The 15,608-nt window shown below is 35.3% G+C and overlaps 1 protein-coding gene across 8 annotated transcripts in view; it reads right to left on the bottom strand.

Moving 5' to 3' along the window:
* The window catches only part of DOCK7 (dedicator of cytokinesis 7), a 219,131-nt gene that overhangs the window by 20,720 nt on the left and 182,803 nt on the right, over positions 1–15,608 (bottom strand). For 4 of the 8 annotated variants that reach the window (XM_038537305.1, XM_038537307.1, XM_038537309.1 and 1 more), the window contains 6 exons: positions 14,647–14,805; positions 13,846–13,946; positions 11,581–11,773; positions 9,639–9,782; positions 7,144–7,275; positions 5,614–5,628 (listed from right to left, as the gene is read on the bottom strand). In XM_038537305.1, the coding sequence (XP_038393233.1) occupies positions 5,614–5,628; positions 7,144–7,275; positions 9,639–9,782; positions 11,581–11,773; positions 13,846–13,946; positions 14,647–14,805 (744 nt within the window). Of the gene's footprint in view, positions 1–3,836; positions 3,882–5,613; positions 5,629–7,143; positions 7,276–9,638; positions 9,783–11,580; positions 11,774–13,845; positions 13,947–14,646; positions 14,806–15,608 lie in introns of those variants that run through there. The other 4 variants (XM_038537306.1, XM_038537308.1, XM_038537311.1 and 1 more) reach the window with 2 other exon arrangements.

Below are 15,608 nucleotides of genomic sequence, written 5' to 3'. Positions count from 1 at the left end.
TTAGTTTTTATTTTTTTAAATATTTTATTTATTTATTCATGAGACTCAGAGAGAGGCAGAGTCACAGGCAGAGGGAGAAGCAGGCTCCATGCAGGGAGCCTGATGTGGGACTCGATCCCAGGACCCCAGCATCATGCCCTGGGCTGAAGGCAGGCGCTAAACTGCTGAGGCACCCAGGTGTCCTGCTGAGCCACCAGGCATCTCTTATTTTTAGTTTTTAAATGCTACCTTTCAAAAAGTGGCATCCCAGAAACAAACACGATAATGCGGATCTGATCTGAGCAGTGCAGGGGTCAGGGGACTCACTGCCTCCCTCGATAGGAACTTGGATTTTATTAATGCAGCTTATAACTAGTTACTAAGCACTTATCTAAGCTCTTATTTACTTTCCATACTAACATTCAATTCAAGGAAAAAAAATTACTGAGTGCTTATAACGTGCTAGACATTGCTCATCCTCAGTAATAAAATAAAAATGAAAAGACTTGGCTCCTCAAGAAAGTAAAGGATATATACTCAAATAATTACAATATAAAGGTTATATACTATAATAAAAAGTGGTATCAAAAAAGGAAAGATCAATCTTGCTGGACCCAGGTCACAGAAGAGATGACACACAGGGTTCTACAACTCAAAAGAATGGCTAACTGGATGTGGGAAGGAAGGAAAACATTTCAGCAGAGAGGGGAAAAAAAAGGAAAAAAAAAAAGAAGTTAGAAAGCCATGTAACAGAATGTGAGGGAAACCATTCATCCATTCATGTATTTATTGAGCGCCTAAAATATGTCAGCAAACTGTTCTAGACAGCTATGATAAATCGGTGAACAAAAGCGACAAAGAGCATGGTCAGGGTAGGTCTCACCAAAAGATGACATCTCAGCAAAGATGTGAAGGAAGTGTGAGAATTATTTATGTGGATCTCTGGAGAACAGCATTCCAGGCAGAAGAAAGAAGCCAGTGCACAGCCTCTAGGATAGGTATGTTTGAAGAACAGGAAGGTGGCCAGTGTAGTTGAAAGGGAGTGTGCAAGAGGCAAAATGGTGTAGATCAGAGAGGTAACTCTAAGGAGTTACTGGAATTGAGAATGACTATGTGTGCACTGGAGTGGGGGAAAGAGCAGAAGGCAGGCTAAGAGTTTGAGTAAATTAATTTACAATCTACAAAAAGTTCTCTAGTGCAAAATCACCAACTCTATCATGCTCATGAACGCATAATCGTTATAGCTTCTCCCTCAAGAAAAATATCACTTTATCTTCTTTCCTCATCAGAGTTTTAGACCCAAGATGACACTTGTTTTCTACTTTCCTAAAATCTAGCCTGTATTTTTCTAGCATTAACTTTCCTTACTGTCATGAATTCTTTCTGAATTTCCTATCATTCACACACTCCAATTTATTCTTCCTTAGCAGTTCTACCTACTGATTTTGCCATCTTGTGGGTGAGGAGATCATGTCCCAGACAAGGAAACCCATCTACTCATCTCTCCATGTCTCTAACGTCCAAAATGTCTTAGGATGAATGGATCTCAAATCTTTTCTAATTTTATTATGTTTATTTAGCAAGAACATTTCGTTGAACTGGTTTAGTTCTACAATGACATCACTACTAAAACTTCTTTTATCCTCACCCAATTGTTTCTGCTATGCTTCCTTCAAAGTAATTGATTTCTAGATAGACATACTAGTATTTCACACAGTGGTAATCTCCCTCCTCTTCTACTGGATCTTTCTCCTATAGAACACAAACACTTTTATCACTTTAGTTAGTCGTAGACATCAACTTGGGAACATAACACCTCTTAGATTTCATTAGCCCAATTGTGTTAAGATTTCAAGTAGTGATGATGATGATGATGATGATGATGATGTTACAGTAACAACAATAAAAATAATAATCTCCAACATTTTAAAACTACTTACTATGTGCTAGACACTGTTATCTCCTTTCCATGTATTATTAATTCTTATCACAACTATAAAGTAGGTACCATTTTTTCACCCTCATTTTATAGATGAATAAAAGTAACTTGTCCAAGGTTATACCGTTAATCAGTGGTGGGGCTGAGAGTTAAACACCAATATATTTGACACCGGAAGTCCAAGTTCTTAATTAAGCTATGAAAATTCCCATACTCTCAATACTGATATACAAACACTCTGATATTTTCCTTGAGAATTTCCCTGAGTAAGTCCTTTGAGAATTAATGGGTACCTCCCACCCTATGTTTGTCTTTCTCTTTATTACAACACTGTCCTCTATACTCTAAAGGAAAAATCAGTTTGGTGGCTGATCTATGAAATATATTCTTCTAAGATACACCCTCCTACATTTCTTATCAGAAGTTCAGTTTTAACCATTACATGTCATATAGTCTAGGAAGAAGAAATCACATCTAATATCATCTACATAGTACATTTTGCTGCCCATGTCTTTCTTTTTCTGAAAAGTAGCATAAAGGGCAGAACACAATAAGAGGTACAGCATCATCAGTTGCACAGTCATGGGTCTATACCAATTATCAGGGAGTCACCAACTACCCAAAAAGTATCTCCTCCTGGAGATAAGAAAATTCTTCCCAACTATTGTATTTTCCTTAACCTTCTTTATATCTGGCTTAACATTCCTGAGGTAAAGACTATGTTCTTGGAATTTTTTTTCCTTTTTCTTTCTTTCTTTTCTTTGGGAGATTTTTTTTTCCCCATTCTCTTATTTCAGAGAGTCCCCTCACCTCCATTTTATTGCTGTTTCTAATTTTGTTCCATCTTTTCTTGCTTAGATGAGTTAATTTATCTTACTTAGCCTCAGTATGGATTAAAACAAAAGAATTCAACAGAAACCACTGCACCAAAACTATGGCTAGTACTTCTGAGCATATAAAAAACAAAATACTGCCTCATATTCATGTCTATTAAGCCCAGTGACAAGAGTTAAGATATAGCCCTTTTGTATAGTTCAATCTGAAAAGTTAGGGTACCCCATTTTTCTTTAGTGGTCCAGCAGGAAGAGTTTAGCTTCACAAAGCTAATAAGCCCATCTTCTCCAGCCTTTCTGGAAATTATAAGATATACCTAATATGGTAGTGATATCCCCTTTGAAGAAACATGTAATCTTTGAAGAAAAAGAAATGGAGACAGTGTCACATGACTGGACACAATATTTGGGGATTGATTATTCTGAAAATTCTACACTTGAATTAATCTATTTCTGAAATTGATCACTGTTGCATACATGGATAAATGCTTCTTTTAAAAATGAAACACACAAAATATGAGATCAGTATAAAAATTTCCATACAGAAATTCAGTATTTCTCTTTTCCTAAAAATACTTTAAAAATGCAATCATTAAGAAAGAAATGATTAAAATACACTTTGTTTCCTATTATTGCAAGAAAAAAAAATGGGCTTGGGAAAAGAGAAAATAAAGGTGGACACTAAATAGCCATTAAGGTACTGAAACTAGCAGAGCAGGTAACAGGCACCACAATCTGTTATGGGTACCTGATCTGTTCTTTTGCATAGTAAATACTTCACCAAATTGCTAAGTGTCAAGTTTTAGAGTTATCTTATATACACACACATATATACACACCGCTCAAAAGCTTTGCCAACTCAAATAATTTGTACCCAATCAAAAAGCATAAAGAAAAATGAAATACACTGCTAATATATAAGCTCAAAAGGGCTTTTCCTGTAAGTTAGGTAGTGAGTAATCAATTCAAAGAATCTTTCTACAATGGATAAGTTATCCTTACTCGATATTAAACCAGTAAGAGTTCTTTGAGAATACTAGGGGATTAGCTAGGAAATAAAGCTTTTAGAAAAAAACAAAATTACTGAAGTTTTCCCAGAGTCAAAAAGAAAAATATTCACAAGATAGGAACTTACCACAATAGACAATAGTAAAAGTAGGGAGTAGGGTCAGCAACCAGGGGCAAGAGAGAAGAGAAAACAGAAAGCATTTTAATTAGGGAAATTTCAAAACAAATAAGCAGCAAATGGTGGCAAACACATTTTTAAAATGCAAGCATCCATTTAAGTTTTACAAGGGAAAAGCAAAAAACAAACGTGCAACAATTTGAGAAGCTACAAAGCTAAAAGTCCAGTGAAAGGTAGTGACAAGAATATAAACAGAAAAAGTCTGTGCGACTTTTACCATGCAGTAAACATGACGACAGAATGATATTAATGTCATAACCAGTGAAAGTTATACCTTTCAGGGGTCGATTTAGCATCAAGCAGACTAGTAATAAACTGCTCAGAGGTTTCAATATATCTTCCTTCATGCCTACTTTTCAGCTAATTTCATTTCATGTTAGGAAATCCATAAGGACCTTTACCACTCATAGATTAACCATGGCAAGTCTCTTTCTGTAATCTCTTAACTGAGCCACAAAAATGAATAATTTTATATTGATATTAATAGTCATATACACTGAATCTAGAGAGTTAAGGTAGATGTACATTTACTGACTTCATCAGAAAAAAAGCAAAAGGCAGGGACTAATTAAGGAATGGAAGAAACACAGTAGTAACATTTATTCCTGAAGTTTTCTATCTGGGTCCCCAAGTAAGGACCGCAGTGCAAAACCACAGAAAGGTTAAGCTGTTGAGCCAATATAAAGTGACCTCAAAGTGAGAGGCAAAGCAGACAACTTTAAAATATACCTAGCTTAAAATAAACCTGGTTTATTAATAATACCCTGCTTCACCTCATCCAAATAAATTAGGGCACATTGTACAAAATTCTTTCCTTTACAGAAAGATTTAAAACAATAGCAATCAAATCTTTCTGGCCTTTTTTCAGGTAAAATTTGATTCATATGTAAGTTTTCACAAGCCTACCTCCTACATAAAAGGAAGCATATGTAGTCTTCATTCAACAGGAATTATCAGACTCAGCATCGGAGTTCAAAGTAAATTTCATGTTCTCCCAGTCTCCATCTCTCCCATCAAAAAAATTTAAATGATCAAGTGAATGTCTTTCCTCAGTAGTGCTTATCATATGCAAGGTGACGTGACTTAACATCAAATCAACACATTATTTCATCAATTCTAAGACGCACATTTTTTTGGCCCACATTTTAATATCTCTGTAGTTAGCATTCACCTCTCAACTGATAGGATGTTGTGCTTTAATGTTTCCTTTTCTTTCTTAAAGGCATATAAAATAATGGTATGTCTAACAATTGATGGCGTCTTTGATCAGATGAAATATGGTATTTGCTATTTATACCTCTGAGCAATAACACATAAATCGACCTCTGTAAAATGAGGTGAAACAATATGGTTAAAAAAAGAAATCTGTGTGTAAATATTGATGAAAGAAAATGCTTCAAAGGGTAAAAACAAACTAAAGTGATGACAAAGTGGCTCATTTACCAAAGAATCTCATTAGCGTAACATGAATTTCCATGCACTGCCTACAACCTCTTAATAATAAATTGCTTAAAATAACTTATGGTATTTTAACAAAATTTCTTTGGTTAATGAATTCAGTTGATAGCAGATAGCAACAGAATGCCCACAGCTAGCACATGTGGGCAAAGCATTGGCATAAGAAATCTGATCAAATCAATCTATTAGTGTCTTTAACTAACTAAAACATTACCTACCTCCCAGCCAGTACTCTGTATAATAAAAAGTAAAAAAGGGCAAGTCATAAAAAAAACTGTTTTAAAAGAACAAAAAAAGGCCAAAGGAACTTTAGCAGTGTAAGGCACCATATACCATAAATTCTTCCCCATGAATAGAAGACAGCAGGATATTGTAACACCATATTCTTTCACATTAGATCTGTGATAATTTCATAAATTGCTTGTTCAAACCCTAAGTAGTTAAAATTTCATCTTTTAAAAACTTTAATAAGGGAAACTATAAATTTTGGTGAAAAAGAGGCAGCTATGTGTTCTATTAATGTGTCTGAATTAGACTTCTAACTAAAGGGAGCTGTGCATCATTGAACTACCCAGGGTAAACTGGAACAAAAATCACAATTTTGCTCAACTGTGCATGATACAAATGGAGGAAAATCTCTTGCAAACTACTAGCTCCAGGTGTTTCAGATCTGACATGTAACTGACACTGTAGGTACAACTGATTATAAAAAGATCCACCTGTTACCATCATGAATCCTACTAAATCTCTTGCAACTTCAGTGTTTTAGTGGAGGACAATAAAATATTGGCTTAACAGTATAGCAGCCCTGTTTATAGACTATTAAAGTTTTTCAGGTTGTATCAATTCATCCATAACAGTGTAGTCCACGTTAAGAAAGAAGAGGTCAAGCTGACAGACAGTATAGCAGGACTAGTAATGAATACAAAAGTGGATAATCAATATTCCACTTCCTTCTTGGATGATGGTAGCAGCAGATGGTACAGATGGTACAGCACAGGTAGCCCGGGGAAGGGAAGGGAAAGGTGGGGAAAGAGGAGGCTCAACAGGATATTTCAGAGTATTTAACAGAGCCAAAAATTTAGTTTCAGGGAAATCAATTGTTAGTAGTCTAATTCATTTTTAAACCAAGCCTTATTTTGATTCTAATTTTGGTGATAATATGTGGATTCCATGAACTATAAGCAAGTACTAAAATCATACTATTATAATTGAATAAACACAAGACAACAGTTTTATTATTTTCACTAAATATTATTTTCATGTTAGAAATATATTAAAGGATCATTGAATGGAACATCCAGGAAAAACATTTGAAGCTGAGTTGAAAACACTGACAATATTAGTTTATTACTCTTTCATATCATTTAATAAAAAACTAACTAGCATATAAAAACTTTTTTGGCAGCAAAAGAAATCAACTTAAGAATCAGATTCACAATTTTAACCCAACTTGTAAAACAGAAAAGAACTCACAATTTTTAAAAACTTGCCAACTAGTAGTAATTTTTAAAAAGTGAAGAAAAACTATGTAGGAAGTTTATGATGATCATGATCTACTTTAGGTAAATTCATTTTTTGTTCACGAATCTTGCTCTGGCCATGAACCATCATTTTGACATTGTTCATTTGTAACCTGATTAAAATGGTCATTTCCTCAGATCTAGTTTGACATCAGTACAAAGCAACACTAATGCTTTTAGACAGTTTTCTCCATTTACACTGAAGCTAGAAATTGCAGTCATTACCTGATGAACAATTTTGCTGAATGCTTCTTGAAGTTTACCATGAATTGTGGATAGTTTCTTTGCATCCCGATTAGCTTCGTGAATAGGAATAAGTACTTTGTAAACCTCATTGACTGCTTCATACATGCCAGCCTATAAGAATAATGTTATAAGATAATGTTTTCTCTTATATCAATATGAAAGAATTACAATTTATGAATGCAAAATATTTCCACTAAGGCAATACCACTAAAGCTTTCCCAATAGCACATAAAAACAAACACTAATTTTTAATTTTATTAAGGCTTAAAAAAAGAATTTTGCACAATGCACTGTCTCCTCTAGATGGATGGATATGTGTGTGTATATTTAACATGCACGCAATACATATATGCATATTTAAATTTATATATAATTTAAATTGAATATTCTGCTATCTACCCAGTAATTACTTCACTAGTATGTATGTGTGAGTACTTACATATGCATATAAACTATGGGAGAAGTTAATTCTGAGCAAAGGAATAAAAGAAATTCAATTATTACATTGATCACAGATATCAGAAACCCTGTGGAATCCCAGCAAACTAAAATTATTTATATTTCTAAAATATTAAATTGGCACAGGAAATCTTATTGGAAATATTCTGTGGGGGAAAAAATCAGTGATCTTTCACAAAATTTAAGAAGCTTCTGAACTACCAGATTTTATTCCACTAGGGGCCAGTTGGCCAACGGCTAGCCAAGTGTTGCCCTGCCTATAAACAGAGTGAGGGACAACATGTGTTTTTACTTCCATTCCATTTTCTTGTCCTAACTAATGGATTGGTGGCCGTAGTGAAAGAAGAAAGAGATGCTTTCCAAGAGCCACCAAGCTCCTGTTACCTTACAAATCAACAAACATATTTTCCCAAGAATAAATATATGGTGCTTAAATTTTCTAGTAAAAGTTCACAGGAGTTTAAGCAATCTTGTAACTGTAATAGTGAAATATATACAGTAATGAAAATGCCCCAATAATTAATGTAATTCAGATTAAACAGATTAGTTGAAAAACAGGGAATTTCATAATTATATGCTATTACAAAAGAATTTCAGTAATATAGGTCACTGAGCTGTGAATTATTAAAATTACACAAACACAGAGTGTTTTTATTAAAATATTCCATTAATAGCAAAAAACATTTCCCACTTCTAGTTCAGATCACTTAAAATGAAACCCAAGGAGCAGGAATCCAGGGGGAGCAATCAGAACAGTTGAGGTACTCAGCAAATTTTAAATGATCACCTAACATTCTTAGAGTCTCAGAAAAATTGTATTTAGATAAACCGATTCTAAGTGTGAATAATGATAAAGATGATGGTAATGGAGAAAACTAATACTTACTTGGAGTCAGGTACTACAGTAAGTACTTTACATACATTAACTCATTTAATTCTAATGACATTCCTATGTAATTCCTATTATTAGATGCATTTAATGGATGAGAAAAGCAAAGCACTGATAGGTTGAGTAACTTGTGTCTAAAGTAATTTAACTACCAAGGCAGCAGAGCCAGGATATGAATTCTGGCTGTATGCTTTCTAAATAGATGCTCTTAACCAATACATTGCAGGGTAGGGTTAAGGCCAGGAGAACCACCAATTCCCTATAGCAGTATAATGGTGAAGAAGGACAGCATTGCATATTGTGTTGAGCTTCCCCCTTCCCCTAACATGAATTTCACAGTCTCCTAAACCTTGGCACTGGGACAATAAATACCCAGTAGAAATGTCAGAGAAGTACAGTTTAAAAAACTAAGCAGGGATTTGGCTAGCTATCTTTCCCTTCTCCAATAATTATCCCATCTTGGATCAACAAGACTGTTTCAATTCTTCACATAGAGATATGGAAGAACAAGACTGGGGTTGTAACATGGTACAGGAGGTCAGGCAAGGGATCTAGGATATAGTTCATAAAGCTCTGGTAAGTGAGTTCCAGGTCTCTAACCCCTCTTACTAGGGCTCACTATGCAACCAATGAGATGAGGGGCCATAATTTTCCTGAGCACCAGTGCAATGTCCAACACACTCAAAAGAAGATTCTCCCTTTCATCCAATAGACCAGCTCTACTGCTATAGCTACATTACTCAAACAGGAACTTAAATCATCCAGACGTTTTCTGTTTTGTCCTTTTTTTTAATTTTAAGGTTTTAGAAAATGTTTGGTGGTAAAAGTTTTATAAACCAAAAAAACCCCAAGTAAACCAACCAACCAACCAACCAAACATCTGTTATAGATTAAATTATGGTTCATAAATAAGCAAATGAAAAATACCAGAGAAAATGCAGATTATTAAGACAAAAAGTAGTTAAGCAGTAATGGATCTATAGAGAAAATCTGTTCCTAGATAATTCTTAAGGTAGTTGGAGAAAATTACCATAAAGGAAAAGCAAGGTCACAGGCAGAGAGAATATATGTATCATGAATAATTCAGAGGTACGTATCTGTGGAAAGAGAATGAAGAGTCATCTACCATAGAGAAAGAAGCAGCTGCTTGTTCCAGTAATCCCACGAGTCCTGACTCAGTAAAGTACTTTCCAGAGCAGATACCTTCTTCATCTGGAGATACCACATCATCTGAGACTGCAGATTCTTCTAAAACATTAGATGAAATATTCTGGGGGAGAAAATTGAAACAGCTATTAAAATGGAATTAATTCCTTAGCATGAAAGATGTATATGAGGAACCAGCTGAAGATGAAATATTAATATCTGCTTAGGTTACAAAAGGGGGCAGGGGGTAGTCAACGCAAAAATAAAAAAGACAAATCTCCAAAATCTTCCTGTATTTTGAAGATAACAATAAAGTGGTAACACTATAGTTAGGTAACTTATCCATTATAAATTGTGAGAGAGAAAATTAAGAAAAATCATGTGCTAAAGAAAACAGTGATATGAAACAGGATATCTCAGGAGACTTAAAGTCTTTATTTTTAACTTAAATGATCTCGTCAAAACTCCCCACAAGGAAAATTAAGGTATGATATAGCTTGGCTTGCCTAACATTACATTGAGTTAATGAACAACCTCAAGTATAATAAAAGCCCTCTTACCCAATGAGGTTGGGATCAGCCATTATTTCTAAAAAGGAAATAATACACACTACCTTAAACATTTTAACCTAAACATTTACACCAGATAAACATTCATCTGACTTTTTTTTTTTTTTTAGATTTTATTTATTTATTCATGAGAGACACACACACAGAGAGGCAGAGACACAGGCAGAGGGAGAAGCAGGCTCCCTGCAGGGAGCCCGATGCAGTACTCGATCCTGGGATCTGGGATCATGACCTGAGCCGAAGGCAGATGCTCAACCGCCGAGCCACCCAGGTGTCCCCTGACATTTTTTTTTTTTAAGATTTTATTTATTTACTCAAGAGAGACAGACAGAGAGAGAGAGAGGGAGAAGCAGGCTCCATGAAGGAAGCCCGACGTGGGACTCGATCCCGGGTCTCCAGGATCACATCCTGGGCTGAAGGCAGCACTAAACTGCTGAGCCACCTGGGTTGCCCTCATTTGACATTTTTTTGAAGTAGATCTAAGGCTGTTTCTTTGTGTACACGTCTCCAGGGCAGATTTTTACCTAATCTCTCTTGACTTAATATTCATAGTGCAATCCTCACTTAAGATTTCCAGTTCTGGTTTCTTTAGAGTAAAAACTTGAATTTAAAAGGTTATCAAATTATCCTAGATTTCTAGAAGCTTCCCCCCCACCCAATTTTTTGTAGTTGGTCCAAAATCAGTTCAACAGCAATTGTTTTGGAGACTCACTTTTATCAAGTCTTTGCAAAACATTTAACTTAGGGTTCAGAGAAAAAATGACTGACTTTCTATTTATGTTCAGATTTTACCAGAGGACCTACCATTTAATAAAGTGCTGTAATTCCCCAAATCTGGCATTATCAGGTTTTGAAGAAAAGCAAAGCATAATTGACTCCTGGCAAGCAAAGAATTCGACTAGTGGGTTGGAGGGATGGAGCCCTACTAGGGAGCAAAATATCATCTCAAAGCCATGGTTTCTGCATATTTTATCAGAAAATGGAGAATGCTGGGTTATCTGATGTTTTAAGTAAAAGCCAATTAAGAATTTCTAGAGTATTCGGATTCTCGGTATTTCACGTGTATTTCAGAGATGAAGTCCACAGCAGTACAGGTGAACAGAATACACTTAGCACTGGCATTTAGAGGCACAAAAAAAAAAAAAAAAAAAAAAAAAGAGGAAAGAAAATTAACAAGAAGTACTCTTTACAAATGTATTCATGACAGTGATAGTGAAATGTTAACTTATCTTGTGAAGCATTACCTTCAGTCTTTATGCTTTCCTTACGAGATGAGGTAATCTTAACACCAATGAGAAAAGGTAAAAATAAAAAGGACGTATCTTATTTAATGTCAACCTGGCAGATTCCTACCTGAAATGTTACACATCCAACAGGAAGATATTTGCGGTCCTCCAGCATGCTCAAATATTCAGCAACGAGTGCTGCAGAGTGGACAAGGCACTGGGCAGCTTCGGCATGGTTGCTACGTTCTGAGTGTTTGCCAGCCATGTTCTGCAACCAGGTCAGTCGCAGATCTGGAGAGGTCTGGTAGCCCTTGGCAATTCTAATTGGAATAGAAATTCTTTTCAAATTAGCATTTGCTTCTCAAGCTGGAAGGGAGTTTAGATTGCTCACTTAGTATTTACCTAGAGAGGTTTCTGTTATTAAACACAACCTATTAAGACAAGTTTTGAATGGTATGAAAATCGGGATCCCTGGGTGGCGCAGCGGTTTGGCGCCTGCCTTTGGCCCAGGGCGTGATCCTGGAGTCCCGGGATCGAATCCCACATTGGGCTCCCGGTGCATGGAGCCTGCTTCTCCCTCTGCCTGTGTCTCTGCCTCTCTCTCTATCATGAATAAATAAATAAAATCTTAAAAAAAAAAAAAAAGAATGGTATGAAAATCATTTTGAATATGCTCACTTAAGGAAGTAACTGTGGACTCGTGGAATGGTTGATAGCAGTTTTTTTGGAAGGGTACTAAAAAAAAAAGACACGCCATCAGTAAGGGGAAACTGTAAGAATTTATGTGTTCAGGCAGCCCAGGTGGTTCAGCGGTTTAGCGCTGCCTTCAGCCCAGGGCCTGATCCTGGAGACCCGGGACTGAGTTCCACATTGGGCTCCCTGCATGGAGCCTGCTTCTCCACCTCTCTCTCTCTCTCTCAATCTCTCTCTGTCTCTCATGAATAAATAAAGAAAATCTTTTTTAAAAAAAGAATTTATGTGTTCATTATGGGCATATAAAGAAGTTTTATAGTCAAGAAAAAAGATTTACAAGATAGTTTCATTGCATCATATTTATTTTAAAGAAATAATTGTGTTTTTTTTTTAAGATTTTATTTATCCATTCATGAGAGACAGAAAGAGAAGCAGAGACATACGCAGAGGGGGAAGCAGACTCCCTGGGGGGAGCCCAATGGGGGACTCCCAGGACCCTGGGATCAAGACCTGAGCCAAAGGCAGATGCTCAACCGTTGAGCCACCGAGGCATCCCAGAAATCTTTGTTTTATTTGTATCTTTAAAGAACTCCAAAATTATAAAAAGAGAGGATCATGTGGCAAAGGAAAAGTCTCAAGTTTTATTTACATCTTTTAAGATATAATAGGAATTACAAATTTCTAAAGTATGCTCTTAGAAATATTACATTATATGGCACAACCATATTGAAAATCAGGAAAATTAATGTTATGGTAAAATATTAATACACTGTATTTTCTTCCTAGAGGACTGATTTTTACATTTAAAATATGGGTCTCAGACCTCTGCATAAAGTCTGAGGCAGAGAATGCATAGGTGTTGTGTCATCACTACTTTAAAAAACTCTCTGCTTTTCAAAAGGAGCATGGAAAAGCACACATTCATTGACTTTTCAATCTACCATTAGAAAATTACTTAAGTAATTCTGGTATGTTTATTTTTTATCTACTGTTTTCTGTATGTTTTACCAATTTATTTTTTAAAGTTTTTAAATTCCAATTAGCTAACAACATACAGTCTAAGATTAGTTTCAAGTGTATAATTCAGCGACTCAACACTGCCATACGACATCCAGTACTCATCACAAGTGCACTCCTTAATCCCCATCACCTATTTCACCTATACTCCCACCCCCACCCCCCGATAACCATCAGTTTTTTTCTTCATAGTTAAGAGTCTATTTCTCGGTTTGTCTCTCCTTTTTCCCCTGTGTTCATATGTTTTGTTTCTTCAATTACCCATATGAGTGAAATCGTATGGTATTGTCTTTGTCTTACTTATGCTTATTTCACTTAGCATTATACTCTCTAGCTTCTATAGCATTACTCTCTGGTTCCCTCCATGTTGTTGCAAAAGGCAAGATTTCATTCTTTTTGATGGCTGAATGATAATTTATTAATAAACACACATACACACAACATATCTTCTTTATCCATTCATCAGTGGGTGGGCATTTGGGCTGTTTCCATAATTTGGCTATTGTAGATAATGCTGCTATAAATATAAACATCAAGGTGCATGCATCCCAAAATTGGTATTTTTGTATTCTTTCAGTAAATAACTTAGTAGTGCAATTGCTGGATCACAGGGTAGTTCTATTTTTAACTTTTACCAATTTAAATCTGTTATACAAGTATAAATGAATCAAACAAATGATACCTGTACATTAGATCAATCAACATTTCAGGATCCTCCTGGTGTTCCTTCATTTTAACAGTATCAGAAAGGATCATATGGAGATTGAAAACCAAATCTTGAACCTGAAGCAGAGAATTATATTAAAAAAACATACTTCAATTATCATTCATTCACAATCACTAAATTAGTTTAGAAGACATTTCAGATAACCATCTGAAGATTACAACACAAAATGATACTGAATATAGTTCTAAAGAATGTGAGTATGCTGGGGTATGGTTAAGTGGAGGGTAATAAACTTAATACTAATTCCTCAGCAGGCTGGTTTTTTGTTTTGTTTTATTTTTCCAGTTCTCTTTCCTGGAAATATGTATATTGAACTAGAAATAGAAATAAAATATAAGGATTTAGAGGACATAAGAAGAGAATACAAAAGGAAATTGTCTCTCATGTTTCTCCATTTCTGATTCTCCCAAAAGGTAGTTTATAAAAACTTCATTTTTTAGGGAGAATTATTGTTCCATTAGTAAGTGGGAATAATATTTCATCATAAGGCTTCCTATTTGTTTATACTGCCTGGGTCTACTATTTGTTCTACTTGTCACAAATTCACAGAATTACATACCAAAGATATTAACCTTTCCAAGAAGGAAGCATGGCTAATTGAAACAAAAAGATGCACCCCATCTATGGCATATGATACATGGACTGAAAAAAATATATAGGTTCCTCCAGTAAAAACCAAAGTTTGAATTAACAATTTGTAAAGTGCCTATTTATAATCCTATTTCAATTAATGATCTAGGAAGTCACATTTCTGACCTGATCAGGAAATGTTGTTTCCCTCAATTCCAAATCTTCTTCAGCATATGTCAATATAGTCTTTAGAGAACGTCTTAAGAATTCCTCATTAAAATTTTGAGATGTGCCCACCAAGGATGACAGTGACATGGTTACCTGCATTTTAACTCTAGCAAAGTTCTGTAACAGAGAAATTGTCAGGTCAGCATTTAATACAGAAAAACTTTAAAAAGTCTTTTTTTTTTTTTTTAAAGATTTTATTTATTTATTCATGACAGATCAGAGAGAGAGAGAGAGAGAGAGAAAGAGAAAGGGAGAGAGAGAGAGAGAAGAGGAGAGAGAGAGGCAGAGACACAGGCAGAGGGAGAAGCAGGCTCCATGCAGGGAGCCCAACATGGGACTTGATCCTGGGTCTCCAGGATCAAGCTCTGGGCTGAAGGCAGCACTAAACTGCTGAGCTGCCCAGGCTGCCCCAAAAGTCTACTTTTTTTTACTTGCTAAATGAAAAGGTTAGTTTAAAAAGAGAAACACCATCCCAAGCAGATATTTTTTAAAAAGTAATGAAATATGCATATAAGATCAAATTTTAAAACCTTATTATAAGACATAAAACAGAATTTTGCTAAGAAAAATATGCTACAAAAAAAAGCCATGTATTAGAATTGAATTAGAAGTTGGGCCTAGGACTTTACATTAATCTGTTTTGAGGTATATATCATTAATAATAACATCATGTTTACACATGAGGTTATAGAGCTTGACCAACATCACAGAATTCCTAAGTGGTAGATGCCATCTTTAAACTCTAGCCCATTTCATTAGGTCCATTACCATGATGAAAGTAATTTAATATACATCATGCATAAAGTATCTTAAAGCAGAATCTTTGGAGTGATGCTTAGAAGTGGTTTACATTCTTCCTTTTTCAGTATAAATTCATTTCTGTCCCACCATTTTCCACTATGAAAACACTTTTAATAGGT

The sequence above is a fragment of the Canis lupus genome, chromosome 5, assembly GCF_011100685.1.
Source record: "Canis lupus familiaris isolate Mischka breed German Shepherd chromosome 5, alternate assembly UU_Cfam_GSD_1.0, whole genome shotgun sequence".
Lineage (NCBI taxonomy): Eukaryota > Metazoa > Chordata > Mammalia > Carnivora > Canidae > Canis > Canis lupus.
The sequence above is the reverse complement of the archived record's forward strand: the minus strand, read 5'-3'. Positions and strand labels throughout refer to the sequence as shown.